The following is a 20000-nucleotide window of genomic DNA, read 5'->3' as shown; positions in this document are numbered from 1 at the left end:
TTTTTACGTGGAGTCTATGCGAGGGCGGGTCTATAATGTCCCACTTCGGCTTTACTTCCGCTTTACGATGTGACGTCACGGTCTAAAAATAGCCTGCGTGCGGTATGCCATTAAGATCATTGCTAGGCTAATCGCCGACAACATACACGTATGTATGTAGTGAGAGTTCTATCGCTAAACCATATAAATATTAAAAGCCTTAACTCCATTGACAAACGACATGAAATACATTAGACTTGACAGTGGATGTTAGCAAGAACAAAAGATTTTGAACTGAAAATTTCGTAACTCACCTTCCGAGCACAAGATTCCTGCCGAATTTTCGTGTACGAGGACCTGTTTCACCCAACCAGCAACGTAGCATTTATAAGCCTCCAAGCTCTTAAAGTTTTTCAAACTTTCGTGAGAATAGGCTGATTTTGTGTGGACGAGATAGTTGTAAATATCAGGGTCAGGCAGAGACGGCGAAGGCAGCCGGTCAAAAATCATCGATTTAGGCATCAAATATGGATCTGGCGACTGTATAGAACGAAGCTTTTCCTCATAACGCCTTTTATGCAACAGATCCAGTGAGTTTGCGGCATCAGAAAGCACCGGGTCTTCCATGAAATGCATTTTAAATTCCGCCATCAATTGAAAACAATGCTAATACAGAGTCAAAATGACGGACAAGTGGGCGGAACCATACAGCGAGCACGTGGTACGTGGGTAGGCTCTATAGCGTGCAATATGAAACAAAAATAAAACTCAATTTTTCAAATAATATGAATTTATTTATAATATTCTAACTAGGGTTGTTCCGATCATGTAATTTTTTGCTCCCGATCCGATCCCGATCGTTTTAGTTTGAGTATCTGCCGATCCTGATATTTCCCGATCCCATTGCTTTTTTTTGGTCCCGATTCAATTCCAATCATTCCCAATAATTTTTCCCGATCATATACATTTTGGCAATCCATTAAGAAAAAAAAAATGAATAAAACTCAATTCAATTCCTCCAAGTATCTTTTTTTATTGTCCAACATGACAATGCTGACAATGTTCCAAGTTTTTTTCGGTGCCACACTTTGTGAGTGCGACAATAAATGGCAGGGGAGGATGTTTGTTGTTATTATGAACCAATCTTTAAACCAAAACTAAAGGCTCTGGATGAGTGTAAGACATTTTGTCTGTAACATTAAATACAATTAGAAAACGATTTAATTAAAAAAATATTTGGGGGGTCAAACGATTAAAACTTTTAATCGAGTTAATTACAGCTTGAAAATTAATTAATCGTAATTAATCCCAATTCAAAACACCTATAAATATGCCATATTTTTCTGTAAATATCGATTTAGGCATCAAATATGGATCTGGCGAATGGATAGACTGAAGCTTTTCCACATAACGCCTTTTATGCAACGCATCCAATGAGTTTACAGCGTCTGAAAGCACCGGGGCTTCCATGAATTGCACTATAAATTGCACGACAAATTGAAACCATTGAGAATACGGATAAACAATGACGGACAATATGGGGCACTTACAGCGACACTTCATTCTGTGAAGTTGGTGAGTAGGGTCTATAGCAGGGGTCTCAAACCGGTCCTCAAAGGGCCGCAGTGGGTACTGGATTTCATTCCAACCAAACGAGAACAATCCCTTTTCACCAATCTGGTGTCTAACAAGTGTAATCAGTTAATTGCAGTCAGGTGCTGCTTACTTTAGCAGAAACCTCATTGGTTGAACTGTCTGTTTTGGATCTGTTGGAACAAAGACCAGGACCCACTGCGGCCCTTTGTGGAATCGGTTTGAGACCCCTGGTCTATAGGCTTCAGCGCCCATGAGCATTGTGTAAGTAATTATTGACATCAACATCAACAATGGCGGGCTACTAGTTTATTTTTTGATTGGAAATTTTACAAATTTTATTAAAACGAAAACATTAAGAGGGGTTTTAATATAAAATTTCTATAACTTGTACTGACGTTTATCTTTTAAGAACTACAAGTCTTTCTATCCAGGGATCGCTTTAACAGAATGTTAATAATGTTAATGCCATCTTGTTGATTTATTGTTATAATAAACAAATACAGTACTTATGTACAGTATATTGAATGTGTATATCCATCTTGTGTCTTATCTTTCCAACTGGATTAAAAATTTTAATCGTTTGACACCCCTAATATATATCCTACTGTGAAGTAAACTGCAAGACTGGTTACAATCTGCGTTGAGTCTGCCGGACCGAAAGTATATTGCCAACATGACGGTGTATCCAAACAATGACTGTAATAAAGGCTCAGCCCTCTTCCTATTATTTTTGGATTAAGGTGTATTTTATTTTCTTAAGTTGTTCTCCCGCGGTTTTCCTGTGGGTGTCGCTATCTGACAAGGCCTGGTTTTTACTAGTGTTGGCTAGTAAGCAACTGAGCATTGAGCACATTGAGCATCTTTAATCTGTGCAATCCTTCCTTTTCCTCGTTCCTTGGTGTGCGTCCAGGCACATCAGTGAATGATTACAAGTAGGTGAACTGTTATACAGGTGTATTTCGTCTGTTTAGTTCCTTTTGAGACGTTTGTGGATTCGTTAGCATATTAGCATCGATCGCTAACGGTCGCTATCGCTAACGGGCGCTAATGGAGTGGTTTATATGTGCATTGTTTATGTTTTTATACCTTCGCGATGCATGTAGGATGTGGATGTTGCATGACCTGAGTTATTTCCTGTGTTAAATTGAGATTGTGTTAAATTTGTATTGTAAACTGGTATTGGGGAAAATTAGTATTGGAGACTGTGATGTCATCAGACGGTAGTTCACGTTACGGCCGCTAGATGACCTCATTAGACCATTTATTGTCAGCTAAGTCAGTCATTGTATGCTTTTTGGTTAATGTGTGCATTTGGCTGTATTTTCTTGATTAATTTGAAATGCATGATAATAATTGAGTTTATTCCTTTTTTCCTTTTATTGTTTCAGACTGGTTTTATACCTGGGTTTATACTTCACGTCCTGTGGAGTTAAATTCCTCATTTGTACATCAAGGAATATTTGGACAATTTAAGGCAAATTAAAGCCATTCTAAAGCAGCAGTGGTTTCAATGCCTTTTTTCCTGTGCTCTGACCGGCACACCATCCTGGCTACAGTTAGTCCTTACCACGAACTAGCCCTAGAACCTCACCTCACGAACATTTTGGTCCTTCGAGCCGGATAATTGTAATCAGGATGGACCCAGTGGAAGAAGTGAACCCTGCTGTGAGACCTAAGAGACAAACCCGGCCTCCTCCTGCGCTTCGCGACTATGAAGTGGATTACATAGGAAGCCACTCACGAGCTGGACCACCACAACCCTTCTTGGAGTACCAAGCTCAAGCCACCCCATTCCGGACACCTCCCCACCGTCGATCTTATGGGAATGCTGCTCACCTCGAGACGCCTCAGCTAGCCCCAAGTCGTCATCGGTGGACCAACGCAGAATGGGACAACCTGCATGGAACCCCATCTAGAGCATCACCTTTGGACAGCTCATATGACAGCTACCACCACTTTCCTCAAGCGCTCCAAGCAATGCAGGAGGAAAATGCAAAGTTGCACCAATCACAACAGTGGCTCAAGTCAGGCATGCAGCAACTTAATGAAGCCCGAAATGAGATCAAGGAACTGATAGACATTGCCCGCTCTTTGAAGACGGACATGGCTCAACCTCCTCGCACTGCTGCGATACCAGAGCATCCCTCCAGTGCTGTAGCGCCAATTAGCTACTCCCTCCAAGCAGACCTTCGGGAAGAACATGATTTGCCTCCTCCACCCTGGCCTAAGCTTGAACCAGATCTGCCAAGTAACAGACAGTTCCATCAAAGAGAAGATGTCACCAATCAGTTCCTTCACGTCTCCTCTCCTCAAGAACAAGCGCACGACTTCGAATGGCCTGCTCCACCTCCTCCGTGTTCGATGCCCGCTCCAGCAAACCCCATGACATGGCCTTCAACACGACCAGCTCAGCACCCTTCAAACCTTTACAGTTGTCCTCCTAGTAGCCATGTGTCACCCATGATATCAGAGTCAGTCTATAGAGGGCCAAATCCCACTATTCCAAAGTTCAGCAACCCAGACCCTAGTGAGTTCGCAAGACTGCGTATAGCACTAGAAAACCTGCTTCCAGGCAATGCCACTGAGCTGTTCCGTTACCAAATCCTGGTAGATCACCTTAGGTTGGAAGAAGCCAGGCTTATTGCTGACGCCTATTTGAACTCACCCACTCCGTACTCTGATACCATGGCAGCCCTCCATGAAAAGTTTGGTCAACCGCATCAACTTGCCCTTCGCAAAATAGCTGCTGTCCTAGAAGCCCCGGAGGTCAAGCGAGGTGACATTGCCGCATTTCAAAAGTTTTCTCTCCAGATACAATCCTTGGTGGGCCTGCTGCAGACCCTCGGTCCAGCTGGGGAAATCGAACTGAAGTGTGGCTCGCACGTGGCACGCCTATTAAGCAAGCTTCCCGCCGAACAGCGTGCAGACTTTCGAAGACACACTTTCAAGCAGTCAGGAATTAGCCACACCCTCTGTGACCTGTCTGAGTGGCTTCGTTATGAGTCGTGGTGTCAGGGGTTCGACAGTCAAATTGGTATCAAGGCTAGCAGGGAGCGGCCAAACGTGAGGAATGATAGCCGGACTGCCAAACAAACAGTGAGTGTCCTGCATGGAGCCGGTGAGTCCGCTGTTTACCCCTCACAGAGTAAAGCCAATAAAGTGAAGTCTAAGTCCAATGCCTACTGCGCCTACTGTGAGAGCAACGAACACTATCTTAGTCAGTGTACTGAGGTTGCCAAGCTCTCCAAAGAGCAGCTGAAAGAATGGATTCAGACTAATAAACGCTGCTGGCGTTGCGCACGCGCCCACTTAGCGGTCCATTGCACATTGAAGAAGCCTTGCAGCCGTTGCCAGGGCAAGCACCTACTCGCCCTCCATGAGATAAATGCCAAGCCAGAGAGGGGCCCCCAAGAAGTGGCAGTTAAAGAAGAGAGCTGTTTAGTTAGCTCTTCCTCACGTTCCCTCTACCTCGATCGCCCAGACGCAGGGAATAAAGTGATGTTAAAGGTTGTGCCCATCCTCATTCACTACGGAGCCCGGACCATGAACACCTTTGCAATTTTAGATGACGGGTCTGAAAGGTCGATGCTCCTACCGAGTGCAGTCAAAGCTTTGGGCATTAAAGGCATACCCGAAGACCTTCCCTTGCGCACAGTGAGGCAAGACATTGAGGTGCTTCCTGGATATACAGTGTCGTTCCGCATCTCCTCCGCTACCAATCCTCACACAAGCTACCAGATCAAAGGTGCGTTCACTGCAAGCCGCCTTAGCCTCGCCAAACACACCTACCCGGTGGAACGCCTTAAGCAGAAGTTCAGACACCTCCAAGGCCTTCCCATTCCTGCCTTCACAGAAGCGGAACCGTCACTTCTGATTGGATCAGATCAGCCGCACCTAGTCACACCGATCCAACCAGTCAGGTTAGGTCCGCCTGGCAGCCCTGCAGCCATCCACACCAGACTAGGGTGGACTCTCCAAGGCCCAGTTCAGCCCATGGGGCGGCACACCAACTCAGTACAGTGTTTGTTCACCTCTTCCCCACCCCAGCTTGAAGAGCTGTACAAACATGTTGAGAGGCTGTGGCAAATGGACACGGTCCCTCATCGACCAGAGAAGGAAGTAATGCGGTCAAAGCAAGACAAAATGGCAGTGGCTCTGCTCAAAGCTAAAACTGTACGTGTCAATGTGGAAGGCACAAGAAGGTACGCTACACCCCTGCTTCGCCATCCAGACATGCCGCTCCTCAAAGCCACTAGAGACTCTGTTATGCCACTGCTGCGCAGTACCGAAAGACGTCTAGAGAAAAATCCTACCCAGGCTGAAGCCTATAAGAAAGAGATACAGAAGCTCCTAGACTCCGGTGCAGTACGTGAAGTCACCTCAGAGACGCCACATGAAGAAGAGTGGTTCATTCCTCACCATCTTGTCAGCCATAATGGGAAGTGCCGCCTAGTCTTCAACTGTTCTCACCAATTCCTTGGACAGTCCCTCAATCAATACCTCCTGGCTGGCCCAACCCTCGGAGCTTCCTTACTGGGGGTATTGTTGAGATTCCGCGAGCGCCCGATAGCTGTCAGTGGAGATATAAAGGGCATGTTTCACCAAGTCCGCGTACTCCCTGAGGATCGCTCCTTACTCCGATTCCTGTGGCGAGACTTGAATGTGGATGAAACCCCCCGAGTATTTGAGTGGCATGTTCTTCCTTTCGGCACAACCTGCAGTCCATGTTGCGCAACTTATGCTCTGCAGTGTCACGTGGAGAATTCAGGTGACACTGAGGGCGACCTCAAGTTTTCCGTGGAGAACTGTTTTTATGTAGATAATTGTCTACAAAGCCTACGCACCCCAGACCAAGCTAAGTCGTTAGTTACTCGCCTTCGAGCCCTGTTAGCCACAGCGGGGTTTGACTTGCGTCAGTGGGCCTGTAACGACGCAACTGTCCTGAGCCACCTTCCTCAGGAGGCTCGGTCAGAGAGTTTGGACAAGTGGTTAACTCAAGACAATGCTGACCCCCAAGAATCCACTCTAGGCCTTAGTTGGAACTGGGAGACAGACTCTTTGAGCTACAAGCACAGGCCTGTATCCTATGAAACCCTGACTCTGAGAAATATCTACAAAGTCCTAGCCTCTCAGTATGATCCCCTTGGCTATTTGCTGCCCTATTCTACTCGAGCCAAGCTTATTGTTAGGCAGCTTTGGGACAGACAGCGTGGGTGGGACGATGCAAACCTCCCCTCTGAATTGGTGCAGGCCTGGTCTAATTGGGAGGGTGAGCTTGAATACCTACCTGCTGTGTCTCTTCCCCGTCCCTATGTTTCCACAGAGTCCAAGCTGGAGAGCACGTCCTACGAAGTTCACATCTTTGCTGATGCTTCGGAAAAGGCGTATGGAGCTGTCGCCTACCTACGAACCGAAGATGGAGAGGGTCGCGTGCAGCTGTCCTTCATCCTTGCACGATCACGCGTCGCTCCCAAACGCACACAGTCCATTCCCCGCCTGGAGCTCTGTGCAGCACTGGTAGCGGCACAGCTCGCCCACCTCCTCAAGAAAGAGTTGACCCTGGAAGTGACTCAAATAGTGTTGTGGTCTGATTCCACTACTGTCCTGGCATGGTTACAATCCCAGTCATGCCGTTTCAAAGTGTTCGTTGGGACGAGAGTAACTGAGATCCAAGAGCTCACTCAGGACTGCAACTGGCGCTACGTCGGATCAGCCGATAATCCTGCCGACGACCTGACGCGGGGTAAGTCCCTGCGAGACCTTGCAAAACCTAACAGATGGTCTTTGGGACCCCCCTTCCTCCAACAGAGCTCGGACACCTGGCCCGAGAAGCCCGTGACAGAGCCACTTGCCGACTCGTCTGAACTCCGCAAGGCCACCTTCTGCGCCCTGGCAGTTACCACACCCACCAGTTCAAGTGGTCCGGTGTATGATACATGGCAGCAGCTAATCCAAGCCAAAGTCCAGGAGCTTCAGGGACAAAGCTCACCTGGGTCCTCACCAAGTGCACGTGAGTACCAGCGTGCTGAGAGAGAGGTATTGCTGCAGGCCCAACAACAGTCATTCCCTGAGGACTTTAAGCTGCTGAGCGAGGGGAAGCCAGTCCTCTCTAAAAGTCGCCTGCTGACCTTATCCCCTGAGATGGACAGATCTTCTGGCTTGTTACGGGTAGGTGGTCGACTACGACGTTCTGAAGGGCTCAGTGACTCTGTATTGCACCCAATTGTTCTGGACCCCTCACATCCTGTCACTAAGCTGCTCATCCAGAAGTATGACGCAGACCTAAATCATCCCGGTCCAGAGCGAGTCTACGCCGAAATGCGTAGGTCCTTCTGGATCCTCCGAGGCAGAGAAGCAGTTCGCCGACACCAGCATTCCTGTGTAGAATGCAGACGATGGAGAGCTAGACCATCTATCCCCAAAATGGCGGATCTCCCAACCGCCCGCCTTAGACTTTTCAAGCCTGCCTTCTACTCAACTGGAGTTGACTGTTTTGGGCCGATGCTGGTTAAAGTGGCCAGACGTCATGAGAAACGCTGGGGGATAATTTTCAAGTGCCTGACTACTCGAGCAGTTCATCTGGACCTCCTGCAGAGTATGGATGCCGACGCGTTCTTGATGGCTCTACGCAGATTCATCGCTCGACGGGGAGTCCCTGCCGAGCTGTGGTCCGACCAGGGGACCAACTTCAAGGGCGGAGAGCGCGAACTCGGGGAGGCCTTCGCTGGCATGGCTCCCGCCCTGCAGCGGCGGCTTGCTTCTCAGGGGATCGGGTTCTGCTTCGGCCCCCCGGCGGCCCCTCATTTTGGTGGAGTGTGGGAGCGGGAGATCCGCTCCGTAAAGGCTGCTCTGCACACCGGCGTTGGAGCACAACCAGTCCACGAAGATGTCCTCCTCACCGTTCTGTTGGAAGTAGAATCTATCCTCAACTCCAAACCACTTGGATACGTCTCCAGTGATGTTGCCGACATCGATCCCGTGACCCCGAACACGTTGCTGATGGGGCGGCCAGATGGATCGCTTCCGCAAGTTGTGTATCCAGAGACAGAGACTCTGAGTCGGAAACGATGGCGGCACTCACAAGTCCTTGCTGACCAATTCTGGTCAAGGTACATAAAGGAGTACCTCCCTACCCAACACATCAGGCAAAAGTGGCACTCTGCTACCCCCGAGCTCCAAGAGAAGGCCGTCGTCATGATTGTGGAACCACAGCTTCCCCGAGCTTCGTGGCCCATTGGACAGGTGACCAAGGTCCACAGGAGTGATGATGGGTGTATTAGGTCAGCTGATGTGGACGTTAAAGGTCATGTCTACACCCGTCCCGTTGCTCGCCTGGTGTCGTTGCCAGCTCTTCCATCCGGTGAAGAGTAGACTTTCTGTGAAAAGATGCCTTTATTTGGAAGCAAATGTGCATGCACATTTGGGGGCGGCTGTAATAAAGGCTCAGCCCTCTTCCTATTATTTTTGGATTAAGGTGTATTTTATTTTCTTAAGTTGTTCTCCCGCGGTTTTCCTGTGGGTGTCGCTATCTGACAAGGCCTGGTTTTTACTAGTGTTGGCTAGTAAGCAACTGAGCATTGAGCACATTGAGCATCTTTAATCTGTGCAATCCTTCCTTTTCCTCGTTCCTTGGTGTGCGTCCAGGCACATCAGTGAATGATTACAAGTAGGTGAACTGTTATACAGGTGTATTTCGTCTGTTTAGTTCCTTTTGAGACGTTTGTGGATTCGTTAGCATATTAGCATCGATCGCTAACGGTCGCTATCGCTAACGGGCGCTAATGGAGTGGTTTATATGTGCATTGTTTATGTTTTTATACCTTCGCGATGCATGTAGGATGTGGATGTTGCATGACCTGAGTTATTTCCTGTGTTAAATTGAGATTGTGTTAAATTTGTATTGTAAACTGGTATTGGGGAAAATTAGTATTGGAGACTGTGATGTCATCAGACGGTAGTTCACGTTACGGCCGCTAGATGACCTCATTAGACCATTTATTGTCAGCTAAGTCAGTCATTGTATGCTTTTTGGTTAATGTGTGCATTTGGCTGTATTTTCTTGATTAATTTGAAATGCATGATAATAATTGAGTTTATTCCTTTTTTCCTTTTATTGTTTCAGACTGGTTTTATACCTGGGTTTATACTTCACGTCCTGTGGAGTTAAATTCCTCATTTGTACATCAAGGAATATTTGGACAATTTAAGGCAAATTAAAGCCATTCTAAAGCAGCAGTGGTTTCAATGCCTTTTTTCCTGTGCTCTGACCGGCACACCATCCTGGCTACAGTTAGTCCTTACCACGAACTAGCCCTAGAACCTCACCTCACGAACAATGACGTAGTACGTTCCATTCCCTATACCAGTATTTTTCAACCTTTTCTGAGTCACAGCACTGTTTTACTTTGGAAAAAATCTCACGGCACATCACATACAAAAAAACATTCCAAAATTACCTTCTGTACAGTATATTTAATTGTAAAATAATGTCTTAATAGTTATACTTACTCAGTGTGAAACCCGAGCCTGTTTAGATGAACACAAAGCCGATATCCTGGCAGGAATCTTCGTCAACAGCGCTCAATTCTCTTTTTATTTTCATATAGCAGTTAGGCTTGAGAAGCTCAAAATTATCAGACAGGAGGACTTTAGCAATGTCTTTTACCTCATCATGGTCGAGCATCTTGCTGACAATGGGTTTGCGGGCAGCATAGGCGGAGTTTGACTTTTGGGGCAGGGGGGCACAACATCTTGATGAACCCGAAACGCAGTTTCAGCAATAAAATTAACTTCCAAGAATAAGTATAATAATAAGTTGAAAATAAGCGTTTTTTTGTTTTCCATCATTTTTGAGTGGAATTCTTAATCAGGCTACTTAGGACAGCTATGCTTTTTGCCAAGATCGCCATCCATTGAATATGGTACGCCCGCCGGTGTTAACAGGTGTTCTGTCAAATATCGCACACCATCAAAAATTGCAACTTTATGTTAAAAATGGACGCGAGTACAGCGGTTGCAAAGTAAACACTACAAAACTTCTTTAAACAAAAAACGAATATTTAGGTTTGATCATGGACGGACATGTAGAAAAGTTCTCCTCAGACACATATTGCCATGTTAGCTGCACACAACAACTGCACGCCGTTCTCTCACTGTTTACGTCTTCGCCGTGTCGTTAAGCATGAATTTACGCCATATTCGTGTGGAACATATATGTTTTACGATGTTACTTGTTTATTTAACACCTGTGGATAACATTGAGAATCCAGTTGAATGTAAAAGAGGGCTTATTCACCGCCACAACAGCTTTGGGAACAAGATATTGTCAGGGTGCAAAATTTGTTGTACAATTAGCGTCTTTAGTGGTGCAAATTTTAAACTCCGCTCACCATTTAGGCAGTTCTCTCTGGCTTTTCATGGTCCACATTTTCAATCCTTGGTTCTTGCTCAGTAGTTGTTGTCACTTTTGAAAGCTTAGGTTTGAAAAAATTACGAATAGCTATCCATCTTGCCTTTTCGTTCCTCAGGTGGTTTTGGCCAAGCAAAGTAAATGTCCGTCTAAGGTGCTAGTTGTGTTTCTTTGCATTTGTGGGTTTCTTCAATAAGACAACTTACTGAAAGGTTGATGTTTTTTACTGACAGATCTTTAGTTACAGAACAGAAGAGAGGCATCATCAACATTAACTGTCCACTGGCGGGCTTTTTATCAGCTGTCTTGAGCTCGCTGTGTATCTTTAACTTCCGTGTGCTGTGACGATCAGACATTACTAATCGAACATGCAGATATGATTTGCTCATATAATTACAATAGTCGCATGATCTGTTCGAAAAATCATTTTGACCCATTATAAAAAAAAAAAGTTAATTGTATTAATTTTTTTTGTTTGTTTTATTGCTATACAACTTTTATAGACAATATTTTACCAGAAAATTCTTTATTTTAAAATCATAAATAGGAAAGTCAATTACATGCAATGACTCTTTTCGCCCCCCCTTAAAATCCGCTTATGGCGGGCAGTTAGTATTAAGGTCTCTGCCACAGTGTGGGACTTTTTGTTCAGTTCAGTAACTGGTAACTTTGAGGGCTTTCTCATTTACCTTTCTAGTTTTTCTCTAAAAAGTTCCCCATTTCTCTCTGTTTACGCAAAGGCGAACAAAATAGTCCATTGAAACTTGTTTTGTTTTGAAGCGGCGGGTGTTTCGTTCGGAGATAACGTTTAGCATAGCTGCTCGTCACGCGTTCAAGAACTGCTACGATTTCTAACCATCAGCCACCTTGCTGTCCTTGACAATGTGTTGGAATAAAACACGTGGGGATTGACGGTCATCATAAGGGGCACTGCCAGGGATTTTGGGCCCCATGAAAAGATATCACTTTGGGCCCCACCAAAAGTGCCGGGACACACACACACACATTTAGAGTATCAACTCCGTAATTTCCTGCATTCTGGTGAATCTTTACACACTAATTTGTGCATTTTCTGCATTAATTTAAGATGAAAATATATTTACCGTATTTTTCGGACTATTAGTCGCAGTTTTTTTTCATAGTTTGGCTGGGGGTGCGACTTACAGTTGTGGTCAAAAGTTTACATACACTTGTGAAGAACATAATGTCATGGCTCTCTTGAGTTTCCAGTTATTTCTACAACTCAGATTTTTCTCTGATAAAGTGATTGGAACAGATACTTCTTTGTCACAAAAAACATTCATGAAGTTTGGTTATTTTATGACTTTATTGTGGGTGAACAGAAAAAGTGATTAAATCTGCTGGGTCAAAAATATACATACAACAGCGCTAATATTTGGTAACATGTCCCTTGGCCATTTTCACTTCAATTAGGCGCTTTTGGTAGCCATCGACAAGCTTCTGGCAAGCTTCTGGTTGAATCTTTGACCACTCCTCTTGACAGAATTGGTGCAGTTCAGTTAAATTTGATGGCTTTCTGACATGAACTTGTTTCTTCAGCATTGTCCACAAGGGTTTGAGTCAGGAATTTGGGAGGGCCATTCAAAAACCTTAATTCTAGCCTGATTTAGCCATTCCACTACCACTTTGGATGTGTGTTTGGGGTCATTGTCCTGTTGGAACACCCAACTGCGCCCAAGACCCAATCTTCGGGCTGATGACGTTAGGTTATCTTGAAGAATTTGAAGGTAATCCTCCTTCATTATCCCATTTACTCTCTGTAAAGCACCAGTTCCATTGGTAGCAAAACAGCCCCACAGCATAATACTACCACCACTGTGCTTGAAGTTAGGCATGGTGTACTTGGGGTTAAAGGCCTCACCTTTTCTCCTCCAAACATATTGCTGGGCATTGTGGCCAAACAGCTCGATTTTTGTTTCGTCTGACCACAGAACTTTCCTCCAGAAGGTCTTATCTTTGTCCATGTGATCAGCAGTAAACTTCAGTCGAGCCTTAAGGTGCCGCTTTTGGAGCAAGGGCTTCCTTCTTGCACGGCAGCCTCTCAGTCCATGGAGATGCAAAACACGCTTGACTTTGGACACTGACACCTATGTTCCAGCAGCTTCTAATTCTTGGCAGATCTGCTTTTTGGTGATTCTCGGTTGAATCTTCACCCTCCTGACCAATTTTCTCTCAGCAGCAGGTGATAGCTTGCGTTTTCTTCCTGATCGTGGCAGTGGCAAAACAGTGCCATGCACTTTATACTTACAAACAATTGTTTGCACTGTTGCTCTTGGGACCTGCAGCTGCTTTGAAATGGCTCCAAGTGACTTTCCTGACTTTTTCAAGTCAATGATTGTTCAAGTCAATAATCACTCACAAGAAATTGCTAATTCGTGTTGCTGTATGTATATTTTTGACCCAGCAGATTTGATCACTTTTTCTGTTAACCCATAATAAAATCATAAAAGAACCAAACTTCATGAATGTTTTTTGTGACAAAGTATCTGTTCCAATCACTATCGGAGAAAAATCAGAATTGTAGAAATAACTGGAAACTCAAGAGAGCCATGACATTATGTTCTTCACAAGTGTATGTAAACTTTTGACCACAACTGTATACTCAGGAGCGACTTATTTGTGAAATTATTAACACCTTATGATATCATCTCGCCCTGCGATTGGATGGCAACCAGTTCAGGGTGTCCCCTGCCTACTGCCCGTAGTTAGCTGGGATGGGCTCCAGCACCTCCGCGACCCTCGTGAGGAAAAGCGGCATGGAAAATGAATGAATGAATGAATGATATCATTTCACATGTTATTTTGGTGTTTTGGAGTGACATTGATGGTTTGGTAAACTTGTTAGCATGTTCTTTATGCTATAGTTATCGGAATAACTCTTAATAGCTATGGCCATGTTCGCGTTCTGTCTTTGGCAGTGTGTGTTCAATTGTATTTTTGACGTTTTTATATTGAAATGCATGCTTTGAGTTTGTGGCGCTTTCACGCCCACGTGGGGGCGCACTCGCACGTGTTTACATGAAGAAGAGCGCTCACACGCCAGAAGAAGACTGACAGCTACGTAGCTCTGACTGAGTGAGTGGGCGAGTTAGCGAGAGAGAAAAACGGCTGCGAACCTACGTTCATTGTTTATGCTTTAAAATATCTCTACAGAGGCAACGCCTGTGTGTATCATCTTTTCAGTTGTTGTGTGTTTTCCACCCGCGATCAGACACTTAGAGCCAATTGTGTGGTTGTTTGAACGATGTGCTAATGCTAGCGAACGCATGCTAACCGTATGTGTCATTGTTGTAAAAGCACCTAATTATCATTTATTTACATTGACGCGAACCTGTTTGGTATCAAGGACGGAATTGATTCAGCAAATTATACGGACGTCCAGCATCGTCATTTGGGAGTTTAGCCCGCTGAATTGCCAGAATCGAGCAGTAGCCGGACAGTATATTCGCATTTCGTTGTTCATGCACTGTACACTTATTCAGCATGTTGTTCTCTATTGTATTTTTATATTAAATTGCCTTTCAAGATGACATGTCTGTTCTATGTGTTGGATTTTATCAAGTAAATTTCCCTCAAAAATGCAACTTATACTCCGATGCGACTTATATGTTTTTTTTCTCTTCGTTGGGCATTTTATGGCTGGTGAGACTTATACTCAGGAGCGACTTGTAGTCCGAAAAATACGGTATGTAAACATACAGCGTATAGAGCAATAATGAATAGAGTGATATCAGAGTGATATAAGAAATGTACTGAAGGCCATCTTTTACAATCTAAATATATTTTTATTCGAAATATTCTCAAAGCAAATACCATAATGAATGACTTAGAATAAATGTTTTGTTTGAACTTAACTACTACAGTCAAGGGCGTAGGTTTGCTTAGGGACGGTTGGGACAAAACACTACCAACTTTTCAGGATGCTTAAATTGCCCCCACCAACTTTCAAGCAACCTTATTTGCATTATGTAATGACTTGAGCTATATAGGTTATTTATATTGTCTTCCCATATGTTTTAATTGTTGTAACTGACCCCACCATTATTAAGTGAATTATTTTTATTATGTTTAGATGTACACGTACATCTTTTCACTTGCTGAATGTGCCGGTCCATTTTCCCCCTCCTAAACGCACATTTGGTTGGCTGATGATTTAACCCTCACACACACCCACATTAGATATTAGAGCTATGAGAAGTTTTTTTTTTTTTCAGCCAGCAGCAGCCACTGTTAGAAATTAAAAAAGACATCATTGTTTTGGAAGTGGGGAACACACCATTAATTTTGCTACTGTAGGTCCAACCTGCATCAGTGTCAGCATAACATTAAACTGTGTGAACTTGCTAACCTGCAAAACTCAAGTAGGAAGCTGCTTTGAGAGAAGGGTCCTGAACTGGGGAAAAAACACTTGTACCTTTTTTATGACCTTTCTTGTGATCTTGTGACCTTTTTGTTTGTGACCCGAATTGATCCATATACACATATAAACATAACTGTTTTTAACTGCGTCACAACTGTCTTTGAGAAGAGTAACTAACTGTGTGCTCTAGGTGCACACATTCTTTTGGACTGATAATGCAACTTCTTATCAGGTTATGCTCGCCACTCTGACTCAAGTTTTAGCTCATTTCTATAGTAACCAAGATATATGATGCTGCTCAAAAGTGCAACGAGTGGACCAATCATATTTGGACACGAGACTCATCTCCTTCAGAGGTTGAGCAAAACATGTTAAATTTACCATGTTTGGGCAGGCAATATGTCTCCTGAGGGCAGGGGTCAGCCCCCTCTGTTCTCACGTGGCATATGCCTATAAAGAGCGGACTTTTTCCGGGCCACACCTAGGGTCGGTCAGAGGATTTTACGCGTCAGTCGCTCGGCCGGAGTTCCTTGATTGCTCAAACCAGGAACGTTGTGTGGCCCTCCGTTCATTGTCGACAGGTAAGAGCTTGATTCATTGTCATCAGGGAACTCATTGCACTTTGGTGTGGGGATATTTTAGCTTCGACAACTAATTATCTAGCGCCATTGTTATGTGTGTTTGTGTGTTTTTAACTGCATCGTGGGGGGTTTTGACAATTCAGACCTAGCGTTGTAGTTATTCTGAGTTATGTTTGTTATTCTGAGTTATGCTTGATTTTTGCTTGCTTTTGTGGGATTGTAATCAATTAAACTTCATTTATTCATTTATTTGCAATTTCTAATCAATAAACATTGTCTATTAAGCAAAAGTGTGCCTGTTGCTTACTCACTGCGAACCTTGAAAATTTCGTAAAACAGGTCCTTCTCTTTGTGTTTTCTACTGTTAACATTAAATAAACTGAGAAATGTAGTAACCTCTGCTGGTAACTATGGAACTAGAAAAACGTTAGCAAAAAGCTGCTTAGAGAGAGAGAGGGGTGCTGCATAACCTCGTACGTAGCTCACACAACATCCACACAACAATCATAATTGATTATGTACATTAAAAAAAAAAGGATTTTGGGGGGGGGGGGGTGCCATGAGCTACCCACACTAGCTTTGTGACTGACTGGTCGATCGTGATCAACGTCATGAGCACCCCTGATTTAGTATATCAATTGATGAGGTTGATATTGTTGAGAAATATAGCCCTGACCTCCGTTCACCCAATCTGTTTGGTATTACTAATGTCCCATCCTGAGCAAAAAGTGTACATGCCGGTTATGCTGAAATATCATCCCTACCAATGTTGAGACCAAACCTACGCCCTTGACTACAGTATACATTACAGTATACAACTGTTTTAATATGAAGAAATTGCTAAGGATTTTCTCCAGTTAAATGTGGAGAAGACAGAGGTGATCATTTTTGGGCCAAAAAAGGAAAGGTCAAAGATAAGCAGCCAACTTAGTACAATGTCACTTACAGCTACAAATCAAGTCAGAAACCTTGGTGTAATTATTGACTCAGACCTAAAATTTGATAGCCATCTAAAGTCTGTCACTAAATCCGCTTATTACCACCTAAAAAATATAACCAGAATTAAGGGGCTTCTGACTCAACAAGACATGGAAAAACTTATGCATGCATTCATTTTCAGCAGATTGGACTATTGCAATGGTATATTTACAGGTCTTGATAAAAAATCAGTCAGGAAGCTGCAGTTAGTACAGAATGCTCCAGCCAGAGTCCTCACAAATACAAGGAAGCTGGACCACATCACACCTGTTTTGAAATCGCTACACTGGCTTCCAGTGAGTCAAAGGATAGACTATGAAATACTACTGCTCGTCTACAAAACACTTAATGGCCTTGGACCAAAATACATGCTTGACTTGTTAGATTCCTATGAGACATCTAGACCCCTAAGGTCGTCTGGAACCGGTCTTCTGCATGTTCCAAGAACAAGAACCAAGCAGGGTGAGGCAGCATTTAGTTATTATGCTCCTCACCTCTGGAACAAGTTACCCGAACGTCTGAAGTATGCTCAAACTGTTAGCTCTTTTAAATCAGGGCTAAAAACGCTTTTGTTTAGCACTGCATATCCATAACTGTCTATATATTTCAATCTACCTGCTTTCTATTCCTCTTGTGCTAATCTCCATTGCTGATTTCAATTATTATTATTAATAGTAGTTTTTGTTTTATTTTTATTTTTGTTTTATATTTATTTATTTATTTTTATTCTGTGATTAAATGCGATCTTTTGTCTTGGTTCTTACGTTGTGTTGATTTAAATGGGATTTTTATGATCTTCATGTGATGTAAATCACTTTGAATTGCCTTGTGTTGAATTGTGCTATATAAACAGGGGTGCACATAATTTTTTTGCCCAGGTTCTCAGAGGAGGACCTGGAGATGTGACTTGGTCCTCATTGAGCTTGAGAGCCGACCCGCCTGATGTGATAAATTTATGACAAGCTTTACTTAGAGCCAATTAACTTTAAATAATTATATTAACAATTAATGCTTGATTAACATCAACTGGCACAACAAAATTGCCATTACTTTGAAGTGAAATGTAAAGAAATAAACATAAAAGCACCAATTCAAAATAAAGGGCATTAAGCGGCTCCCACATTAACTCCAAGCCTTTTTAAAAGTGGGATGTCCTCCTCATAAGACCTCATTGAACGTGCATGTTTAGCTTTGTAAAATGCGAGCAAAAACACGTTTGTCAGTGCATGTCGCTGTTCATTACCATTATTCCGCCACATGTCCATAGGGCGAGTGGGGTCCTGTTTGACATCGATAGTTTGCTTAATTGCCACATGCTCTGTTTTTTTCGTGCTTTTCAAAGTTTGGATGGCTGAAATTCTTTGACCCTACATAAAATGCGCTGCTCTTATCGGCGACATTGGGATTCTCACGGCACATTTTGTACCGCATTTCCGTGCGAGCATCATTTGCTTCTAGCCATGGTACCTCTGGAAGCCACTTTTCAGCAAAAGTCCTTTTTTTCGGTAGCTCCGGTGACGTCTCTGTCGTCTGTCTGTCTTTTGACGGGGGTGGGGGAACACGGAAGTAATTACTCAGTGTGGCCTGCCTCTTCGACATTTTTAGAAGTTATTTTCCCGTGTCCGCCGCAAATACAGTGGTCAGCCATCGGTACGCAAAAGCGTATGGAAGCCGTTGAGGGCCAGCGCGTTTGTCTACGTCCAGTATGCATGCGGACCACTTATGTGCACCCCTGTATATAAATAAATTTGCCTTGCCTTGCCTTGCTGTACTGATTAAAAGTAAGCTCAAAGTGGAGCAAACACTAGCTAGCAAACAATTACAGTATTTCATTATGGAGTAGACTTAGCCTCATCTGGAAACCCGCGATCTCCACTATAGAGTACACACCAATTTTCAACATCTGTAGGATACCAAAAAATGTCGTCATGATTTGGAATTCATGTTTTTGAATAGGTGCATTGGCCCGGGAAAATCCCGTATTACTTACGGAGTGAGCTGGCACCTCACTTCGGAGCTAAGATAACAGGTTAATTTTCAGCACTACACTGACACAAGACACCAACCTTCCTTTGTGAAGTACTTTGTCACATCCTGTTGGCCTTTTCCACCCATCTCCTGTTTTGCTTTCTTTCCTCTTTTGAAAACACGATTTTTGTTTTGAAAACATTTCTGCACTAACGCGCTCTGCGCGCTTCGAGTCATTGACTGGTGTAAGTGCGCAGCGCACCGCTGCTCGCGTTCTAATTGAAGGAAGGGCGGACGAAACAATTTAATGAAAATACAGGGGTGGCTGGCAATACATATGCTCTCTGGGTGTTTACTTTTTGCCAAAAACAAAACAAGAAAACAAAACCCTTTGTTTATTACTATTAAAATTATAATGATGAATATTTAAATTTGCAAACGATTAACCAATGTTCTAATTTTCTTTTTGGGCCCCCATCAGGGCATGGGCTCTTAGAATCGTCTCACTTTTCCCCCCTATACGGTGCCCCTGATCATCATATATGGATAAAATGGAAAGGACACTTTCGTGTATATTGACACTTGACGAGTGTGATCAAATGATATACAGTAGACGTGCTGGGGTCCACATTGTCGCGGACAGCAAGGTGGCTGACGGCTACAAATCCGAGCAGTTCTTAAAAGCGACGTGCAATACCACTACCTACTCCTTCTTTCCTACAGAAACTTGTAACGGTCACTTCTGTGATCCTCTTTCTTCCTTAGGACATCCACCACACGGTGGCGCCTCTTTATGTTGTATGTTCTTTCTTCTTCAGTTGCTACCTACTTTTGGGGGAGTCAAGTGTGACCATGTGTGCGTGGTCCGTTGTACTCCCAAGTGACGAGTGGTTGAGCTGGATTTATTTATTTTTGTCTATTAAAAGTGCATAAGTGGACGTCTACTCCTTTTTTACCTTTTATGCACTCATCCTGCCCTGCCACGCGTTACAAATGGCGCCCGAACATTTTATCCTTGGACCTCAATCGAGTTTTGGATTCGAAGGTGACTTCGACTGCCTCACGTGGATGGTGGTTGGCGATTCCCGTGCCTCTGAGGATCGGAGTT

At 43.9% G+C, this 20000-nt stretch overlaps 2 protein-coding genes across 2 annotated transcripts in view; both read left to right on the top strand.

Annotated features, from left to right (window-relative positions):
• Window positions 1-2383: 2383 nt before the first annotated feature.
• LOC130913547 (uncharacterized) lies at window positions 2384-8960 on the top strand. The gene is made up of 2 exons (XM_057832226.1): window positions 2384-2507; window positions 2964-8960. Exon 2 carries the CDS (start codon window positions 3211-3213, stop codon window positions 8944-8946), a length of 5736 nt encoding a protein of 1911 aa, XP_057688209.1. The 5' UTR covers window positions 2384-2507; window positions 2964-3210; the 3' UTR covers window positions 8947-8960.
• A 164-nt stretch (window positions 8961-9124) lies between these two features.
• LOC130913546 (mitochondrial import receptor subunit TOM70-like) overlaps window positions 9125-20000 on the top strand; it is a 143902-nt gene continuing 133026 nt past the window's right edge. The window contains exon 1 of the mRNA XM_057832225.1: window positions 9125-9241. The gene's annotated coding sequence lies outside the window, so the exon portion shown is untranslated. The remainder of the gene's footprint in view (window positions 9242-20000) is intronic.

Source organism: Corythoichthys intestinalis, chromosome 3, assembly GCF_030265065.1.
Source record: "Corythoichthys intestinalis isolate RoL2023-P3 chromosome 3, ASM3026506v1, whole genome shotgun sequence".
Taxonomy (NCBI): Eukaryota; Metazoa; Chordata; class Actinopteri; order Syngnathiformes; family Syngnathidae; genus Corythoichthys; species Corythoichthys intestinalis.
The sequence above is the reverse complement of the archived record's forward strand: the minus strand, read 5'-3'. Positions and strand labels throughout refer to the sequence as shown.

Bases quoted from the DNA above. Each gene is read 5' to 3' on its own strand.
- LOC130913547 (XM_057832226.1), top strand. From the start codon at position 3,211: ATGGACCCAGTGGAAGAAGTGAACCCTGCTGTGAGACCTAAGAGACAA.